Source organism: Squalius cephalus, assembly GCF_949319135.1.
Source record: "Squalius cephalus genome assembly, chromosome: 16".
Classification (NCBI taxonomy): domain Eukaryota; kingdom Metazoa; phylum Chordata; class Actinopteri; order Cypriniformes; family Leuciscidae; genus Squalius; species Squalius cephalus.
The window spans coordinates 1708423-1725683 of NC_137137.1; the positions used below are offsets into that span (position 1 = coordinate 1708423).

General features: G+C 37.8%; 1 protein-coding gene across 1 annotated transcript in view; it reads right to left on the reverse strand.

Moving 5' to 3' along the window:
- Positions 1-6222: 6222 nt before the first annotated feature.
- Positions 6223-17261, reverse strand: part of LOC307174356 (uncharacterized protein) — a gene marked incomplete at its 5' end in the record, with an annotated part of 43873 nt that continues 32834 nt past the window's right edge. Inside the window, 2 exons of the mRNA XM_079898116.1 lie at positions 6223-7073; positions 8329-8499. Of these exons, the coding sequence (XP_079754242.1) occupies positions 8410-8499 (90 nt within the window). The 3' untranslated portion in view covers positions 6223-7073; positions 8329-8409. The remainder of the gene's footprint in view (positions 7074-8328; positions 8500-17261) is intronic.

Sequence of the window (17261 nt, forward strand, 5' to 3'; positions counted from 1 at the left end):
ACTATTATAATGCTCTCAGGCCTTCCAGCATCACTGTCAAACCTGCAACTGATCCAGAAGCAAGAGTGGTCTTTATCGAGCCGAAGAAACGCACATCACACCTCTCTTCATAAAATCGCCCTGGTTGCCAATTGCTTCTCGTATCAAATTCAAGGCACTGATGTTTGCCTACAGAACAACCACTGGCTCTGAATCCTTATACCTAAACTCACTACTTCAGACCTATGGGTTTTGTATTGTTGGATTGTTTCGATTGCTCTTCTCATTTGTAAGTCGCTTTGGATAAAAGCGTCTGCTAAATGATTAAATGCAAATGTGAGAGTGTACTTTTAAAACCCTTTGTTTAAACATCCACCTCAGGATAGTTTCAATAATCATGCCTTTCTTCTAGGATGTTTGAGGATTAGTTTAGGCAAGCTTCTGTAAGAAAGAGGCTGTTTAGAGCATGCATGTAAATTGCGTTTAGCACAAGGACACACACACACTGTGCAATTCTGAGCTTTAAAGTGATAAATATTGAGGCGAGAGAGGTCTTGATGGATCCACTGGTGGAGCGAACAGGACAGACCAGTGAAGGGGAAATGGATACATGACAGAAAGCTGGTGATCTGAGACATGAGAGGCAGTGGTCAGGACTAGACGGAAATCAATACGAGAACAGCGGCCATTTAAGACTGCCAGAGAAAGACATTGGATTTGCATTATTCATGCAAAGACAATTGTTTAATCCATTTTAGGGGCGTAATTATATCTAATTGTGCTGTGGACAGAGCAAAGCTGAAACGAATGGCTGTAGGTTTATTGAGCTATGCTTGAAGTGTAAACACTGTAAAATTCAATTCTGAAAGAGTATGTTTGTCTTGTTTTCCAGTAAAAACGTCTACACATCCTTAAAACTAAATAAATTGACCTGAAAATCAAATATGCACAAGACACAAGAGGCTTGTTTTCCAAGAATATATCAACATTCTGTATAAATGTATTTTGTTTTGCTAGTTCTTCTGCCAGGGCAAAAGACAAATTACAGGTGAATTTATCTTGTCTCAAGGATGTTTATAGATATCAATTCAGATGTGCTTTTAACAGCGAGAAAACATTTATACTAGATTAATGGCTTGGGTTTGGTATGTAATAATTCTTCACAATCTTTGTATTCGCACTATGTTGCCACTGTTCTATTTTAATTTCAAACCCTGTCAACCTATAACCTCCCTTGTCAATGCAATCTGGTCATGTGACTCTCCTGCAGATGAACTCTGACCCCTCTGTGCAGGTCAGTGCTTTTAAATTGGTTCCACGTCACCTGTCATAGTGCTACTGTTAGAAACCTGTGAGCAGATGGGAGGAAAAGATACAGTAAACAGTCTCAATAAAAAATCTCTCATAATCAGGTTTCAAAATGCATGTACGTCTGCAAGCGTGCAAGTTCTGTAAATACATGACAATTCAACATCATGTTGCTCCAAACCCATATTATGTTTACACACAAAGAAAGTGGATGAAAATGACAATCTAACTAATTTGCATAATGCAAGCCTCTGGTCTTGATTGGCTGAACAGCGTCTCTTAGCTCCGCCCTCAAACACTGTAGTGTATCTGAGACTGGAAGAGTTTGGTTCGTGTTGTTCATGTCGAGAAGACGCTGTTTTCTGCTGACAAAGCAAATCCACTTTGATGAGATTGATACGGTAAAACCCACGCCATCGTTACTGTTCGTATCACTGTGATCAAGAGCTGAGATTCAGATATGATAATGAGCGTTTACTTTCTGACCAATCACAGCAGAGCAGCTCTCAGAGAGGCGGGGTTTAGAGAGACTGAATCTTTGAACGAACCATTTCAGACTCTTTGAGAAATGAGATGATGTGCAATGTACATTATGAGAAAATTAAAGTGTTTTTTGACCTTGGTTGCATGTGAATCTATTGTAGGAGACGCCAAAAACTAAATTAGGAAGTTTTAAAAGAGCACAATAGGGGGACTTTAAAGGTTATAAAGCAAGGCAGAGCTTGAATATATAAACAGTGTGTCAGTCAGCTGACATTGCATAAACGTTTTATAGTTAATTGTGCCTCTTACACAATTAGCTAATTGCAACTCCTCTAATTATTCAGTGGAGTATGAGAAATGTGTTGTTCCATCAGTAAGGACGTCTGAAGCCCAGGAGACTGTGAGATCAGCGGCGCAAATCTGACAAAGCTGCGGGAAACATCTCTGGGCGGATTGTGCATGACTATCTACAGGAGATGAACAGAGAAAACACACATGAGAGCTGTCATCGTGTTCTTACATCGCAGGGTCAAGCATTTACAAGCAACAGCATTTAAACACAGTCATGTGACTCTCTGGCAGAAGCAAACCTGACCTCAGATAACCTCAGGTAACCAGCTTGATATTAACTAAGCTGGGTTTGAGCATCTCTTTAGCCTGTCACGGGCTCATCCTTCAGCTCAAATAGACGATGCATCAACTCTTGAGTGATCCGTGACAGAATTGAATTGAGAGCTTTCCACCTCATTTACCGAGGTCGAATCCAGATGAGACAAACTCGAGCGCTCGCGTCTTGTTCTCTGAATTCTGATGTGCACATCACCCTTCAAATGAACTTACGGCGAGTTCACAAAAGTGATCAGGGAATGAATCAATGTTGTCAGGGCCCAAGAAGTGTTTGTTTGTGCGTGGCTGTTTTTTATAAGCTCGTTTTACCTTAGAGGCCAATACTTAAATTAAGAGTGCTTTGATTGAAGACGCCTGTCTGGGACGAAGATGAGGAAAGTCTGAGGAAACAAGAGAGTGAAACTTTGAAAGAGAAAAGCAGAGCTGACCTTAAAGATGAAGTTTCAAGTGGCACCAAACACAATCACAGAGAATAATTTGATGTGCATTTCCAGAAGGAAATAGCTTAGTGTTGTTATTAACTAAAACCATTAAAAAGTATTTTTCAATGTGTGTGTGTGTGTGTGTGTGTGTGTGTGTGTGTGTGTGTGTGTGTGTGTGTGTTTGTGTGTCTGTGTGTCTGTGTGTGTGTGTGTGTGTGTGTACTTAACTATATTTTGGGGACTAATTTGGACCCAGAAAAGACCAAAACCTGACAAAATCTCCAAAAAGCTCCCTTTAGGGACGTTCTCATTTGTAAATCTGGTAAAAAAAAAATTAAGTAATTAAATTATTATGTTTTTTAAATGAAAAACTGCAGAAAGTTGTGTGTGGTGGGTAGGTTTAGGGGTGTGTGTGTGTGTGTGTGTGTGTGTGTGTGTGTGTGTGTGTGTGTGTGTGTGTGTGTGTGTGTGTGTGTGTGTGTGTGTGTGTGTGTGTGCGTGTGTGTGTGTGTGTGTGTGTTGGGTAGGTTTAGGGTTGTGGTTAGTGTAAGGGGACAGAATATACAGTTTGGATATAGTATAATAGCATATAGTATAAAAACCATTACGTCTATGGAATATCTCCATTTAGATAGCTAAGTAAACCTCTGTGTGTGTGTGTGTGTGTGTGTGTGTGTGTGTGTGTGTGTGTGTGTGTGTGTGTGTGTGTTGTGTGTGTGTGTGTGTGTGTGTGTGTGTATAACTTGCACCAAAAATTTGGCAAAAAAACTAAACTAAAATTAAAGCTAACAAGAAATGAAATATATATTATTTTTAGTTAGCTTTATTTTTATTTTCATTTTTTGCCAAATTTTTGGCATATCAATTGCCATATCTATGATGAATAAAATAACAAAATAATCAAGTCAGCAAAAGAACAGTGGTCAGTCAAACAGAACGTCCAGCCCAAACTCACCCCATTGGTCAAACAAACAAACCACTGTTTCACAGATTCATAATCCCAGTGACTGACTCCGACTCTCAGACCAGACACGGGTTCGGACATCTTCACATCTTCAGCGGAGAACCATAACAAACACTCCTGAGAACCAGAACACGTGTGTTTAGATGATCAAGTCAAAATCAACTCACTCGCAGCCAACACAGAGAATCAAATTAACTTTAAAATAAACTAAATTAATCAAAAAACTAACAAATAGTGTGTGTCTAAGCAGGGTTTGAAATGAACTTTGTAACTAATTTGGCTACTAAAGTTACTAAACTTCTACTAGCCAAAATAAATAAATAAATAAAATAAAAAATAAACCAGATTAACTACGTCACAATTTATAAATATATAAGTTTGGTTTTCATTCATTCATTTCTTATTCAAACTAAATCCTGTCATGGAGCATCTCCTCCCGTCCTCTTTCATCCTCATCCTTTTCTCCAGAAATGTATTTTAGGTGGACAGATCACAAAGAACATAAAAAAAAATGTAGGATGTTGGAAGATAACAATGTCTTTTCTGTTAACCAAATGCTTTTAATCTCCTCTGTTGCTTCAATGCAAATGAACAAACGTGCCATTATTTGTTGCGTATAGTGACGTGTGTGTTCAAGTAGATATGAGCAGATTCTGCACAATACTCTGCATTTAATATATCATGATGACTTTGCGCTAAATCTGCACAGATTTGTCTTACACGAACTTCCCCCGTAAAGTGAGTAACACGCCAAATTGGCTCGTGATTTGACAGCGTTTCCCGCCACACTTGATTTTTAACCGCATTTGTCGGGTGTTAATTTCAAACCCTGTGTCTAAGAAAGAAGCGCCCAGGTGGGCTTTTACACCATTGATTATGAAATATTGCCGTGTTTTCATGAGCAGACGTTTGGCTCCTGGCGAGAGTCACCAGGACACGAGGAGCAGGTGTCCGGCAGAACCGTGACCCCGGGGCCGGTGCCAGACTTGGCACGTTCCTGACCTCGCTTTCACACCATCTCCTGCTGAGGGGCATTATGGGCAGGAGAGGGAAATACACCAGGGTTTGTAGTTGGAATGATGCTGGAATTAAATTCACCATGAAATCAAAAATAGACACTAGAGGGTACAGTGTGCATTGACGTCACTTTCCTGCGGGAACAACACCGGACTGAGTGGCAGAAGAGCTGCGGAGTGGCTGGAGTTAACAGGGGAAACTGCGACAACACGAGTTAAACAAACGATTATCAGTTTAAACTAAAGGTTGGACTCAATATAAAGTTCCTTACGACTTACCAAAGATCCAGTGATCCGTGGATATTGACATGTAGCCGGGAATCATGTTTCCTGATATTTATATGAGCCTGATTTCAACGCCGAGGAAAAACATACTGTAAAGCAAATTTGCCCGTGAACACTTTATATAAATACAATATAGGTCTAAATACATGTGATCACTTATATCAATGTTATATATATATTCATATCGTCCAGCCTTAAAACTTGTATAGTTTTTTGTCAGTGTTTATTTAAAAACATCCAATTATGCAGAATATACGATGGTAAATATTAAATTGATGAGTTGTCAATACAGTATATAGGGTGTGATTTTAGTATTTTCTAAATGATTTATCGGTGCACATCATTATTAATTTGTTGAATTCCTGTTCCTGGTGATCTTGAATCAGAATAAGTTCCTTCAGCATCTCTTCTCTTCTCTGATGATGTGGGCGGGGCAACCTGTCACTCACATGAGATCAGCCAATAGCAAACCACAACCATCCAATCAATTCCACACGGACAAAATCAAACCCCGCCCACATTTGTTCTCGTTCCAGAAGCGTTTCACTCGGATATAATAGGGGAGAAAAGACGATCACAGCTTCCATTTCATGCTGACTCTAATGAAATTAGATTAGATTTACATCAATTCTCCTCAAGTTAACCGTAACCTTAGAAGAGAATCACATTAACTATCAACGTGATCCACTAAACACAAATGTTTTATCATTTCAAAGCCAACTAACAACAATCTCAATACATCTCAACCTCAATTAAAAACAAGAAAAGAAAAATCAAACACTGACAATCAGGTTGCAAAATGCATTATCGTCATCTTTTTCTGAAACGCAAACTCAGCAAATACAAAATACATATAAAGACAATTCGGTCATCATTTACTCAAGCTCATGTTGATCCATACAAAGACACTGGATAAAAGTAAAGCACCATAAAAAAATCCCTATATTTCCAGTTTTTGAAAGACCAGATGATATGAGAAACTGATCAATATTTAAACTTGATACTCATTTATTTTAGTTCATTGCACTGAACTCAATGAAAAGAGGAAGAAAAGGAGAACACTTGAACTACTCATTTTATTGTGCTTTTTGAAGCTTGAATCCTGCAGTCTCCTTTCATTGTATAGAAAAGAGGAGCGTGAATATAGAAATTTAGAAGGAATTTTAGTCAGATTTGGCAGTTGCTTCCAGAACGGTGGGTCCATTAAAACTCATTCAGTCATCTGTCTCTTTCTCTCAGTTTATTTAACACGGAGGAGGAGATATTTCCCATTGATGACAAGTGCTGGTAATTATTGGTTTCTAATAAAACCATAAATCAAGTCACATTGCAAGGTAGCATAATTTTCTACAGTGAACATTCTGCCTCTTTCTGTGAAATATGAACAAATTAATCAGGTTTGGAAGAACACACGGATGAGCAAATGATAACAGAATGTTCATTTCCACATGAGCTATTCCTGAAAGGTTATAAAAGATTTGAACAAACAAACTTGTCAGAAGTTTTGCATCACTTTTCAAAAGAGTGTTTGTGTGTCTTTCAAATAAATGCCATTTGCTTTGACATTTTGTTATCAAATGCAATGAAAAAAGTCTGACTTTTCTGGGGCCACTGTAGATTGTATGCATTACATAACTAAAAGTACTCATAAATTACACACACAAAAAAGAAAGTTTTGGTCAAATGTTAGAATGTCAGAACACTAATGCATCTGATGATGTCTTTGTCTGCTCTTTTGCTGTTCGATCTCCTGTGGCGTCTGTGAAGAGACACAGAAGATTGAATCTCACCTTGTAAAACTCTTCTAAGGCACGTTACATCACTTCACCGGGATGTTTTGGCTCTCACATGGAGCACAACACGCTGTGGCCATATGCTTCTCCAGGTGGATGAGGCGTCCAGGCAACAGCGCCAAAGCAGCGGGAACGTTTCCTCACAAATTAGAGCATCTCCCCAGCCGAAGGTTCAAGCAGAACAATCCACTCCTCTCTGAAACAAAGCAAACAGTGATTATTTACCTCCTCTAACAATGAGAAAGAGCAGAGCAGTCGAAAGCAAAGCGAGTGTTTCCGCTGAGACCGATGCCCATTAATAACACAAACTACGTGACCCCGAGATCACAGCATGATTTTAGTTGATTTCTTCTACATTAGCTGAATATCAGGTCATGCAAAGGAACAAACTAGTCATGTTTCTGGAAGTGGACATTAAGACAAATATTACTCCTTGATTTCCATGTTGTAGATACATGATTTTCAAATCTACACATGTATCTAATAATTTCTGGACAGTAGCCCAGACAGAAACACGTGGATTTGAATCAAGCTCTGAAGTAAAAGCTAACGCTCCGATCTGGACCTGTCTTTGCATTTATTCACTAAATTATGGCCATTTTCTACATTTTATTCTAATGACTTTTATAGATGATTTTGGAAGCGCTGATCCCGTAATTTGCATTCAGACAGAGAATCATACGAAACTGTCATTAAGGCGCTTAAACGTGTGAACGATCAACTTAATTTGCATTATAAAATTGTAAATATGGTATATTTTATACATCATTAGTGCTCTTATAAATGTCAGTCCTCAAGAATATTTCACTAGATAAATGCCAAGTTTCCCATGTTTATGGCAGCAAGTTTAACATTTCAAGCCCAGAAAATCACTGTTGAGTTTCAAGTGGCCATTTAATTGGTGGTACAGTAGGTGGCATCCAAATGCATTAAAATAGCATACTCAATCATTTTTCAGTCTCTCATTACTAATATATAATGAGCAGTTAACATTATTATGGAAGCTTATTTCCGCCATGGAATAAAAAATATAGAAGGAAATTGCGACTTTTTTTTTCAGAACTTCAAGAAGGGAGAAAATGTCAAAATTGTGAGATATAAACTCAGAATTCCGAGAAAAATTCAGAAGTGCGAGGTGTAAATTCAGAATTCCGAGAAAAAGTCAAAATTGGGAGATATAAAGTGCGAGATGTAAACTTGGAATTCGAGAGAAAAAGTAAATGTGTGAAAAACGTATGTTTTTTCCAAGAGAAAAAGTCCAAATTAAGAGATGTAAACACAAAATTCAGAGAAAACTCTGAATTGTTAGATAAAAAGTCAATTACCTTTTTTACATTTTTATTCCAAGGCGGAAACAAGCTTCCCGCAGAGCTCAACCACTTGATCTTACAGTGCAGAAAATAACAAGCCCTTTTTGCATTCGGCTGGAAAAAAATTTTCATGACACCTACTTAATACAATGGATTTTCCCCCCATCTGCAGGATCTGTGTCCAATTTTTTAGTGCAATTGAAAAATGGCCCAGGAAGTCCTTCAGAAGTTCACCATGACTCCCGAGCCACAAATATGCGGTGAGCTGCTTTTAGGATCGACTCTCTGCTGCAGGACGGAATGCACAGGGATCTAAATATGGAAAGAACACAAATAATGAAGTGCAGCTGGGGTTCAGCTCCCATGCCACGAGCTGCTATTGTTGCCGGGACGTTTTTTGAGGCATTTATTCTGAGAAACACATCAAAACGGGTCTTGCACCGCACCTTCATTAGAGCAGGCCAGCGTTCCGTATCGGTGGAGAAACCGGATCTCCAGACGCCCTTATCCAACACTGAGGATGAAGAGACTTTCAACTTCTGCGGGAGGAAGGACATCTGTGTGGGCTTCAATGTAAACTCAGAATTCCGAGAAAAAGTCAGAATTGTGAGAGGTAAACTCAGAATTCCGAGAGAAATAGTCAGAAGAGCGAGACAAAAACTCAGAATTACGAGGAAAAAAGTCAGAATTGTGAGATGTAAACTCAGAATTCTGAGAAAAAGTCAAAATTGTAAAATGTAAACTCAGAATTCCGAGAAAAAGTCAGAATTGTGAGACGTAAACTCAGAATTCGGAGGAAAAGTCGGAAGAGCGAGATATAAACTCAGAATTCCGAGAGAAAAAGTCAGAATTGTAAAATGTAAACTCAGAATTGTGAGAAAAAGTCAAAATTGTAAAATGTAAACTCAGAATTGTGAGAAAAAGTCAAAATTGTAAAATGTAAACTCAGAATTCCGAGAAAAAGTCAGAATTGTGAGATGTAAACTCAGAATTCCGAGAAAAAGTCGGAAGAGCGAGATATAAACTCCGAGAGAAAAAGTCAGAATTGTGAGATGTAAACTCAGAATTCCAAGAAAAAGTCAGAAGTGCAAAATGTAAACACAAAATTCCGTGAGAAAAAGCCATAATTAAGATATTAAGATAAAAAAACGGAGAATTGAGAGATAAAAAGACGTTTTTTTGAGGCATTTATTCTGAGAAACACATCAAAACAGGTCTCGCACCGCACCTTCATTAGAGCAGGCCGGCGTTCCGTATCAGTGGAGAAACCGGATCTCCAGACGCCCTTATCCAACACTGAGGATGAAGAGACTTTCAACTTCTGCGGGAGGAAGGACATCTGTGTGGGCTTCAATGTAGGCTCAGAATTCTGAGAAAAAATTAGAAGTGCGAGATATAAACTCAGAATTCCGAGAGAAAAAGTCGAAGAGTGAGATAAAAACTCAGAATTCCGAAAGAAAAAGTCAGAATTGTGAAATGTAAACTCAGAATTCCAAGAAAAAGTAAAAACTGTAAAATGTAAACTCAGAATTCTGAGAAAAAGTCAAAACTGTAAAATGTAAACTCAAAATTCCGAGAAAAAGTCAGAATTGTAAAATGTGAATTCAGAATTCCGAGAAAAAGTCAGAATTGTGAGACGTAAACTCAGAATTCGGAGGAAAAGTCGGAAGAGCGAGATATAAACTCCGAATTCTGAGAGAAATAGTAAGAATTGTGAGATATACTGTAAACTCAGAGTTCCGAGGAAAAAGTCAGAATTGTGAGATGTAAACTCAGAATTCCGAGAAAAAGTCGGAAGAGCGAGATATAAACTCCGAGAGAAAAAGTCCGAATTGTGAGATATACTGTAAACTCAGAATTCCAAGAAAAAGTCAGAAGTGCAAAATGTAAACACAAAATTCCGTGAGAAAAAGCCATAATTAAGATATTAAGATAAAAAAACGGAGAATTGAGAGATAAAAAGATGTTTTTTGAGGCATTTATTCTGAGAAACATCAAAACGGGACCTTCATTAGAGCAGGCCGGCGTTCCCTATCGAAATCTGGAGAAACCGGATCTCCAGACGCCCTTATCCAGCACTGAGGATGAAGAGACTCTCGACATCTGTGTGGGCTTCGCTGTGGCCCATGATTAATAGAGTAAAGGTGAAGGGACGAGACACCTTTGGCTCGGCGGATCTTAATGCCGAACATGAGCTATTCCCATCGGACCCACCGCAAAGACACACTGCATCTAATGAGGGCAGGACTGAGTTCAGGTTCAGGCTGTGAGGTAATTCTGACTCCATCATAGAACTTCTGTGGTGCAAATTGACCATAGAAACCGCGGCTGGGTGAACAATTTTGGGAAAAAATGGGAAACATTAAACAGAGTCATGAGAGCTACTACAGCTCCTCTATAACATCATTCACTAAAACAGATGTAACACAAGCTACAAAATCACTACATTTCCCATTATTGGGAAATGTTACACAGGTATCGAAACAATGATACAGTATAAAGGTCAATATCATAACAAAAACTGAAAGAAAATTTGAATATTGTGTTGGTCAAAACTCATATGTTAATATTTCAGAAAATCACATTGGTTTGGGTTTTTTCATGAAATCAGATATTCTAAATAATCTTAATGCATCTTTACCATACAACAAGTTGCCAAGTCTATCAAAAATAAATAATAATCTTAAAGTAGATTATTGATATATATGTAATATGATTTGATATATGTTATATGATAGATATATGATTTGTGCTCTGTTTCAAGTCTTCTGAAGTAATTTGATGCTTCATGTGAGAAACAGACTCACATTTAAGACACTAATCAACAAAATGTTCATACTGTGCTGAAATACTGTTTTAATTGTGATATATTGCACAACTAATGTTATGATTCATTTATGGTGCTGTTTTGGTTCTTTATGGAGCTTGACAGCTGTGGTCACATTGGTCTACAATTGTATACTTCAAAAACAGAAAAATAATAATAACAGAATACAGGTTTGGAACGGCATGTGGGTGAGAAAATAATAACAGAATTTATTTACATTTCTGGATGAACTACACTGCAAAAAAAAAACACTTTATGAGTTTTTAATTAGTCTTTTTAACCAGGCTTATTAACTAAAACTAAAACCATAACAAACGTAATACCTGAAATAAAATGTAAATTATTTTATTTTAGCTATAGTAGCCAAGGCTCATTTTTGTTTAGTTTAAATTGAAATACTAAAATAACTAAAACTAAATAAACTAAAAATTAAAAATAAAACTTGATAAAAATTGACGTTTAATTTTCTTTTTTTTTACAAAAACACACAACAAAGAAATACTAAAATTTATCTAAAATTAAAATGAAAACAGAAAAACTAAGAAAAAAATCCAAATAAATATATTAACTAGTATATCAACAATAATAACTTATCCCTTAAAACAAGAATAATTAATTTGAGAAGCAACAATGAATATAATAAGACTTGTTTTTAGATTAATACAATTAAATTAAATTAAATTAAATTGAAGTGTATTTTGTCTTATTAGACCGACAGATTTTTCACTTGTTTGTTTCACTTTTACTTGTGGCATACAAGATAAAAGACTCATAATAAAACACAATCTGTTAAATCAACACTTATGTAGGTACATCAATCTTGTTTCAATGATTTTTAAATATTTAAATGGTAAAATTTGATAAAAACGTAAAAATCCCAAAAATATGATTTTTTTTTTTTTTGCAGTGCATTCCTAAGGTTGCTCTGTTTCCCTAAACGAATCCCTAATTTCCAGATTATTTGTGCACCCAAGCATCTGCTCATATAAAAACGCCTGTATCTTTACCTTATCCTCTATAAGCCTCAGGAAATGGCTTTTGTGCTCCAACAGACAAGACACGGATCCTGCAGCACAGCATCTGTTGACAAGCTTGACTTGCTTCCATTACTGGCCCAGAGCTTAACGGAGAAACTCAATCTAACTTGGCAGAGAGTCAGGAAGCTTTTCCTGCTCAATTCTTTCCCACAGAACAATGCACTCTTAATTAAAGAGGCTAACAAGTAAGATACCGGAAGGCGCTCTCAGAAAGATCTCAGTCTGATCTTTCAACGCATGCATCCGTCCATCATACTTCTGAATGCTAAAGCAGAAGAGATGCACTTGTTTAAAACACTCAGCACATTCACTGGATGTTTGAGGGAAGGGATTGTGGGTAATCAGTGGCCCGCTGGGACAGGAGAGGAAAAACAGCGGAGAGAGCTTTTTATTCTTGGGTCCATTGTGTACATACATATTGATGAAGACTCGGGTCATTGGCCGAGACATCTGCAATGCCCTGCGGTGCCGGCCGCTAAAAATAACCACAGAAATGTGAATCCAGTGCGATATGAAGACTTTATTCGTTTGCTGTCTGACGTGTTTAGTTTGTTTTGTTCTGGCAATCGGTGGCATTTGCGTTTCCTTGCTGGAAATATAAATGGCAGAATCACAAGAACCACAGGGAAATCACATGGAGTTCACAAGCCACAGGGTCATGTTTCTATCACGGTTCATAGCGAATCTGCTGAGAATCTACAATTTAAAGATGTTACTCTTCGTACACACAACAATCATACTTGGCCTTTCCATAGAGGTTATGCATTGACGTCCTGAGCTGCGGAGTGACTGGATTTAATAGAGTGTTAAACATTTAATAATCTTTGTCAGTGTTGTTTGTTCATGTTCATTCACAGTGTATTCATATCAACAAATGCAACTTTTAATTTTAAAAATGTATTACAATTTTTTTTAATTAATATTAATAATAATTGTTCATTGTTAGTTCACTAATTCACTAATGTTAAAAACTTATTGTAAAGTGTTACTGATTAATCTAACCATGCATCCCTAATATAGATCTACCAAGTATTTCTAGCAACGCCAAGGTCATGGGTTCGAGTTTCCAGGGAATGCATGATCTAATAAATTGTATATCTTCAATGCAATGAAAGTAAAAAAAAAAAAACATTATATTAAACATAAATGCAAACTGCACACATGTAAACTGAAATGGTGACTAAAGCATGACGCATGAGAAATCTGAAGCCCTTGAAAGTGCACATCAAGTCACTGACGTTAAAATGGAGATTCATGCATTTCTGGAGCTCCTTCTCCAACAGCTTGTGCATCTAATCAAACACATGCAGTGACGCTGATTCGACTCCATCTAGCAATTTGCTTGCACGAAACTCCCATGTGCTTTCAGGAGCAGCTCATCGGCAGTCCAAAACCACAGTCCGGCAGACCTGATCTAAACTGAGTCACAACAGATCGTCCCAAAGCTCTCTGAGCTAAAACTGCTGTGAAGAATCGTGATTGCCACACTGGGCTGGAGAAACACGGGCGTTTGAGGGCAGCAGGACACTGGGAAACTGTTGTGCCCTTGAACCTGTTTTAAAGGATCACGCTTATCTGTTTAATAATGAGCGGATTACTGTATGCAATATGAGAGCCTTCGATGTTCATCAGCTACTTTTGTGTGTCAACAGAAGATTTAGCACAATGTCATCATTATACTGACAGACGTGACAGACATGAGTAGCTGGGGAATCTGATTCTTCTTCCCCAAAAGCCTGAAAAAATGAGTCCAGGCTTTTGCACGATGCATGATTTTATGACATTTAACGTCTATTAAACTCGGTTTCTCCTTGAGCGCTTAATTAATTATGCTTTTAAAAGGTCTTGCAAACTGAAAAATGAAAACACTTTAACTGCACCAAATCCTCTCTAGTTACTCTGTAAAAAAGGTTCAATATTATTGGAGTGCGTTTACAAGAAAATACTAAAAATGTTATGTTCAATTCAATGTGTTACTTTTGTTTCTTTGTATTTACTCTGCAAAAAAAAAAGAATGATGTTCTTCCTCAGTGTTTCTGTCTGGTTTTCCAGCACAAATATCTACACATTCTTAAATCAAGAGACATTTACTGGAGAAGCAGCAAAATGACTGAAGATATTAAGTCTTGTATACTGAAAATTGTATTCAAATGAAGTGAGTTTAAACAAGAACAAAAAATAATCTTGTTTTCCCTTTGAATTAAGTTGATTTTTCTGACCCCACTGGCAGATATTTGTCCATAATATCGTAAATAATTTAGCTTATTAACTTGTATCTTGATTTAATAACGTTTAGTTATAACACTGAACAAGAAGATATTTGTTACTTTGTATTATTCAAATCGTTTCAAAGTAAATCAATTTATTTAGTTTGTTTTATCGTCAACTTTTTTCACAACAAGTGTGCTTGACCAGTTAAAAAGATGCTTTTCTCTTAAACCACAGTCAAACTGCACTCTTTCTCTCTAACATCTCACTTGAGCTCAACGCTGACACTGAGAAGGTCGATGCGAGTCAAAGCACGAGGGCTGAGGGATGTGCTTTACAAAGCGATAACGGCAAAGACAGGCGACTGGCCTCTTCATCCATCACACGGGAGACTTTGACCTCCTTCACCCTCTGGCCTGATCATTATAAACATCACCTCATGAACACCAGAGAAATGTGAACGGGAAGCAGAAGAAAAACAGAAGAATGGCAAGAAAAGAAATATGTTATTTCAAGGTGTTTCCATGAAAAACAAGACATTCAGGGCTCCTGCTATTCCTCTGGCTAAAAACATAAACTGATTCATTATTTTAAGATCAGATTTGTTGCTTTTGACCACTGAGGGACTGAAATATATGCAGTGGTCGGTAACTTGCTCCTTCCAAGTCAAGGACATTATTTTGTGCAACTCAACAAAACACACCTGTTGATACTGGCATCATGCACGAGTATTTGTTAACAGAAGTTTTGTTTCAGCTCACCTTACCATCTTGCCATTCGTTTGCATGGATAACGTGATCGATCCAGGCTACCTATTTCCAAAGGATCCAACAGTTTGAACATAAACACGGATGATGTCAAAGTTCTCCCTGTATTTTCAGAGCTCTTCGGTGCCCCCTAGAGGAGGGGAGATGTTTGCACCCTACTTCGGTTTAAATTTTATCTTGCTTGTTGCTGAAGACTTTAGTTTTCACACTCTGACATAAATCCATAACTTTTTGTCCTTGCCGAAGATCGATTACACGCTGATATATCAGTTCATGGGCTCATAAGCCGAGGTTGCTGTGTCCGGTCAAGTGTGTTGTCTCTCTAAAGAGAACTACTACTGCATTTTAATATCATATTTCTTTACGGTATGACAGCCAGGGTTTCTCAGCCAAAATATTTCCCGTTCTGTAGAGAGAGAGGAAACATGTTGGAGCTTATAAATCTGAGTTGACATGCCACGAAAAATATCATGCTTTCTTTTATTTTTGTTTCCAACCAGAGCGAGATAAGAACAACCGAACACAAACGCATGGCGGGAATCGACTAACACTGTCACAAAGGTGAATTATGTTTCATAAAATCACTCTCGGTCTCAAACGTCTGAAATACATTTGATACTGCCTCAGCAACTGCTTAGAAAACATGGTTTTGGTAAGACATCAGATAAAAAGGCACTCGCACAGCTGCGGGGGGGAAGGAGTTAGTGGTTGGGTAAGGTATGTCTGATAGAAAAGATAGCAACAAATGTAATTTCATATACTGCTGATGGATGGGGGCTACATCAGGGGGATCCGCGGTATAAAGGAGCATGTAGAACAGTTAATAAGCCACTAAACGCTAAGAGCTTTAAAACTCTTTGGCCCCATGAACAAATTAAAGTGTGTCTAATTGAATAATGAGTGACTGTGATGGACCAGTGCAAACGCTAAATTAAAACAGTACAAGCTTACAGCACACGTCACTGTAAAGACCATGCCGGCCACTTTATTAGGTACACCTGTTCAACATCTAATCAGCCAATCACAGGGCAGCAACGCACTGATTCTAGGCATGAAGAATGATCAGAAAAAGAGGAAATATCCAGTGAGCGTCAGTTCTGTGGGAGAAAATGCCTTGTTGATGCCAGAGGTCAGAGGAGAATGACCTGGGCTGTGTTTCCCGTACAACACTTAACTCGCTGGTTCACTACTATAGTACGATGCATTGTTGAAGAAATCAACTATAGTCACGACTGTTTCCCGAAACCATATTGTTGCAAATTGGTCGTTCAACCACGTTGGTTAATGATGTCACGCAGGTGGTGGAGTAATAACTACTTTTAATGAATCTGTTTGAGATCGAATTAATGCAAGATGTTTTGCTATAAATTACGATCATGACATCTGAGGACTATTTCTCATTTTTCTCAGTTAATTTGCTTTATTTCCAGATTCAGTCATAGGTTCGTTCTTACATACTAGAGCATGTACGCACATGCACACTCTTCAAAAACGACGCTTTATATCTCTTCACAAACTAAAAAGACGTAATTGACATTTGTATGTATTCTAAATACAAGATACAGATTGTCCTGAATTGCTTATTTTGCTCAAGATCAGGATTTATTATGTCCACATGTCATGAAAACTAGAAACTGCTTCTAACCACAGGTCGAGATCTGTCGTTCAAACACACAACTTTGTGATGCTGTTTGCGAATGTTCATTAGAACGATGGTTTCGTGAAACACAGACTCGCTGAACTGCTGATAACGACAGAACTTGCAACCACAGTTTGCTAACGATGCTTTTGGGAAACACATCCCTGACTGGTTCAGATGATAGAAAGGCAACATTAACTCAAATAAGCACTCGTTACGACCGAGGTCTGTCAATTTATAACCTTTTTTTAAAGGGGTCGTGTTAGGCCCTTTTACAAAGTCTTGATTTTGTTTTTGGGGTGTACTAGAATATGTTTTCATGCTTGACCGTTCAAAAAAAAAAAAGAATTCACATATTTTACATTATTACAGCTCCTCTCTCCGGGGTCTGGTTGAACGCGTCGTTTCCCCTCCTTCCGAAATTCAAAATGTGCTGTGATTGGTTAGCTGACCCAGTGTGTTGTGATTGGCAGCGCTTAGCGTCATAACCGCAAGCTTTACTCAGATGTAAATATTAACGATGGTGTCAATTTCGAACCATTTCGAGCCCGATTCAGACCCTGATGTTAACAAACAAGAGGCTTGTGCAAACCGCA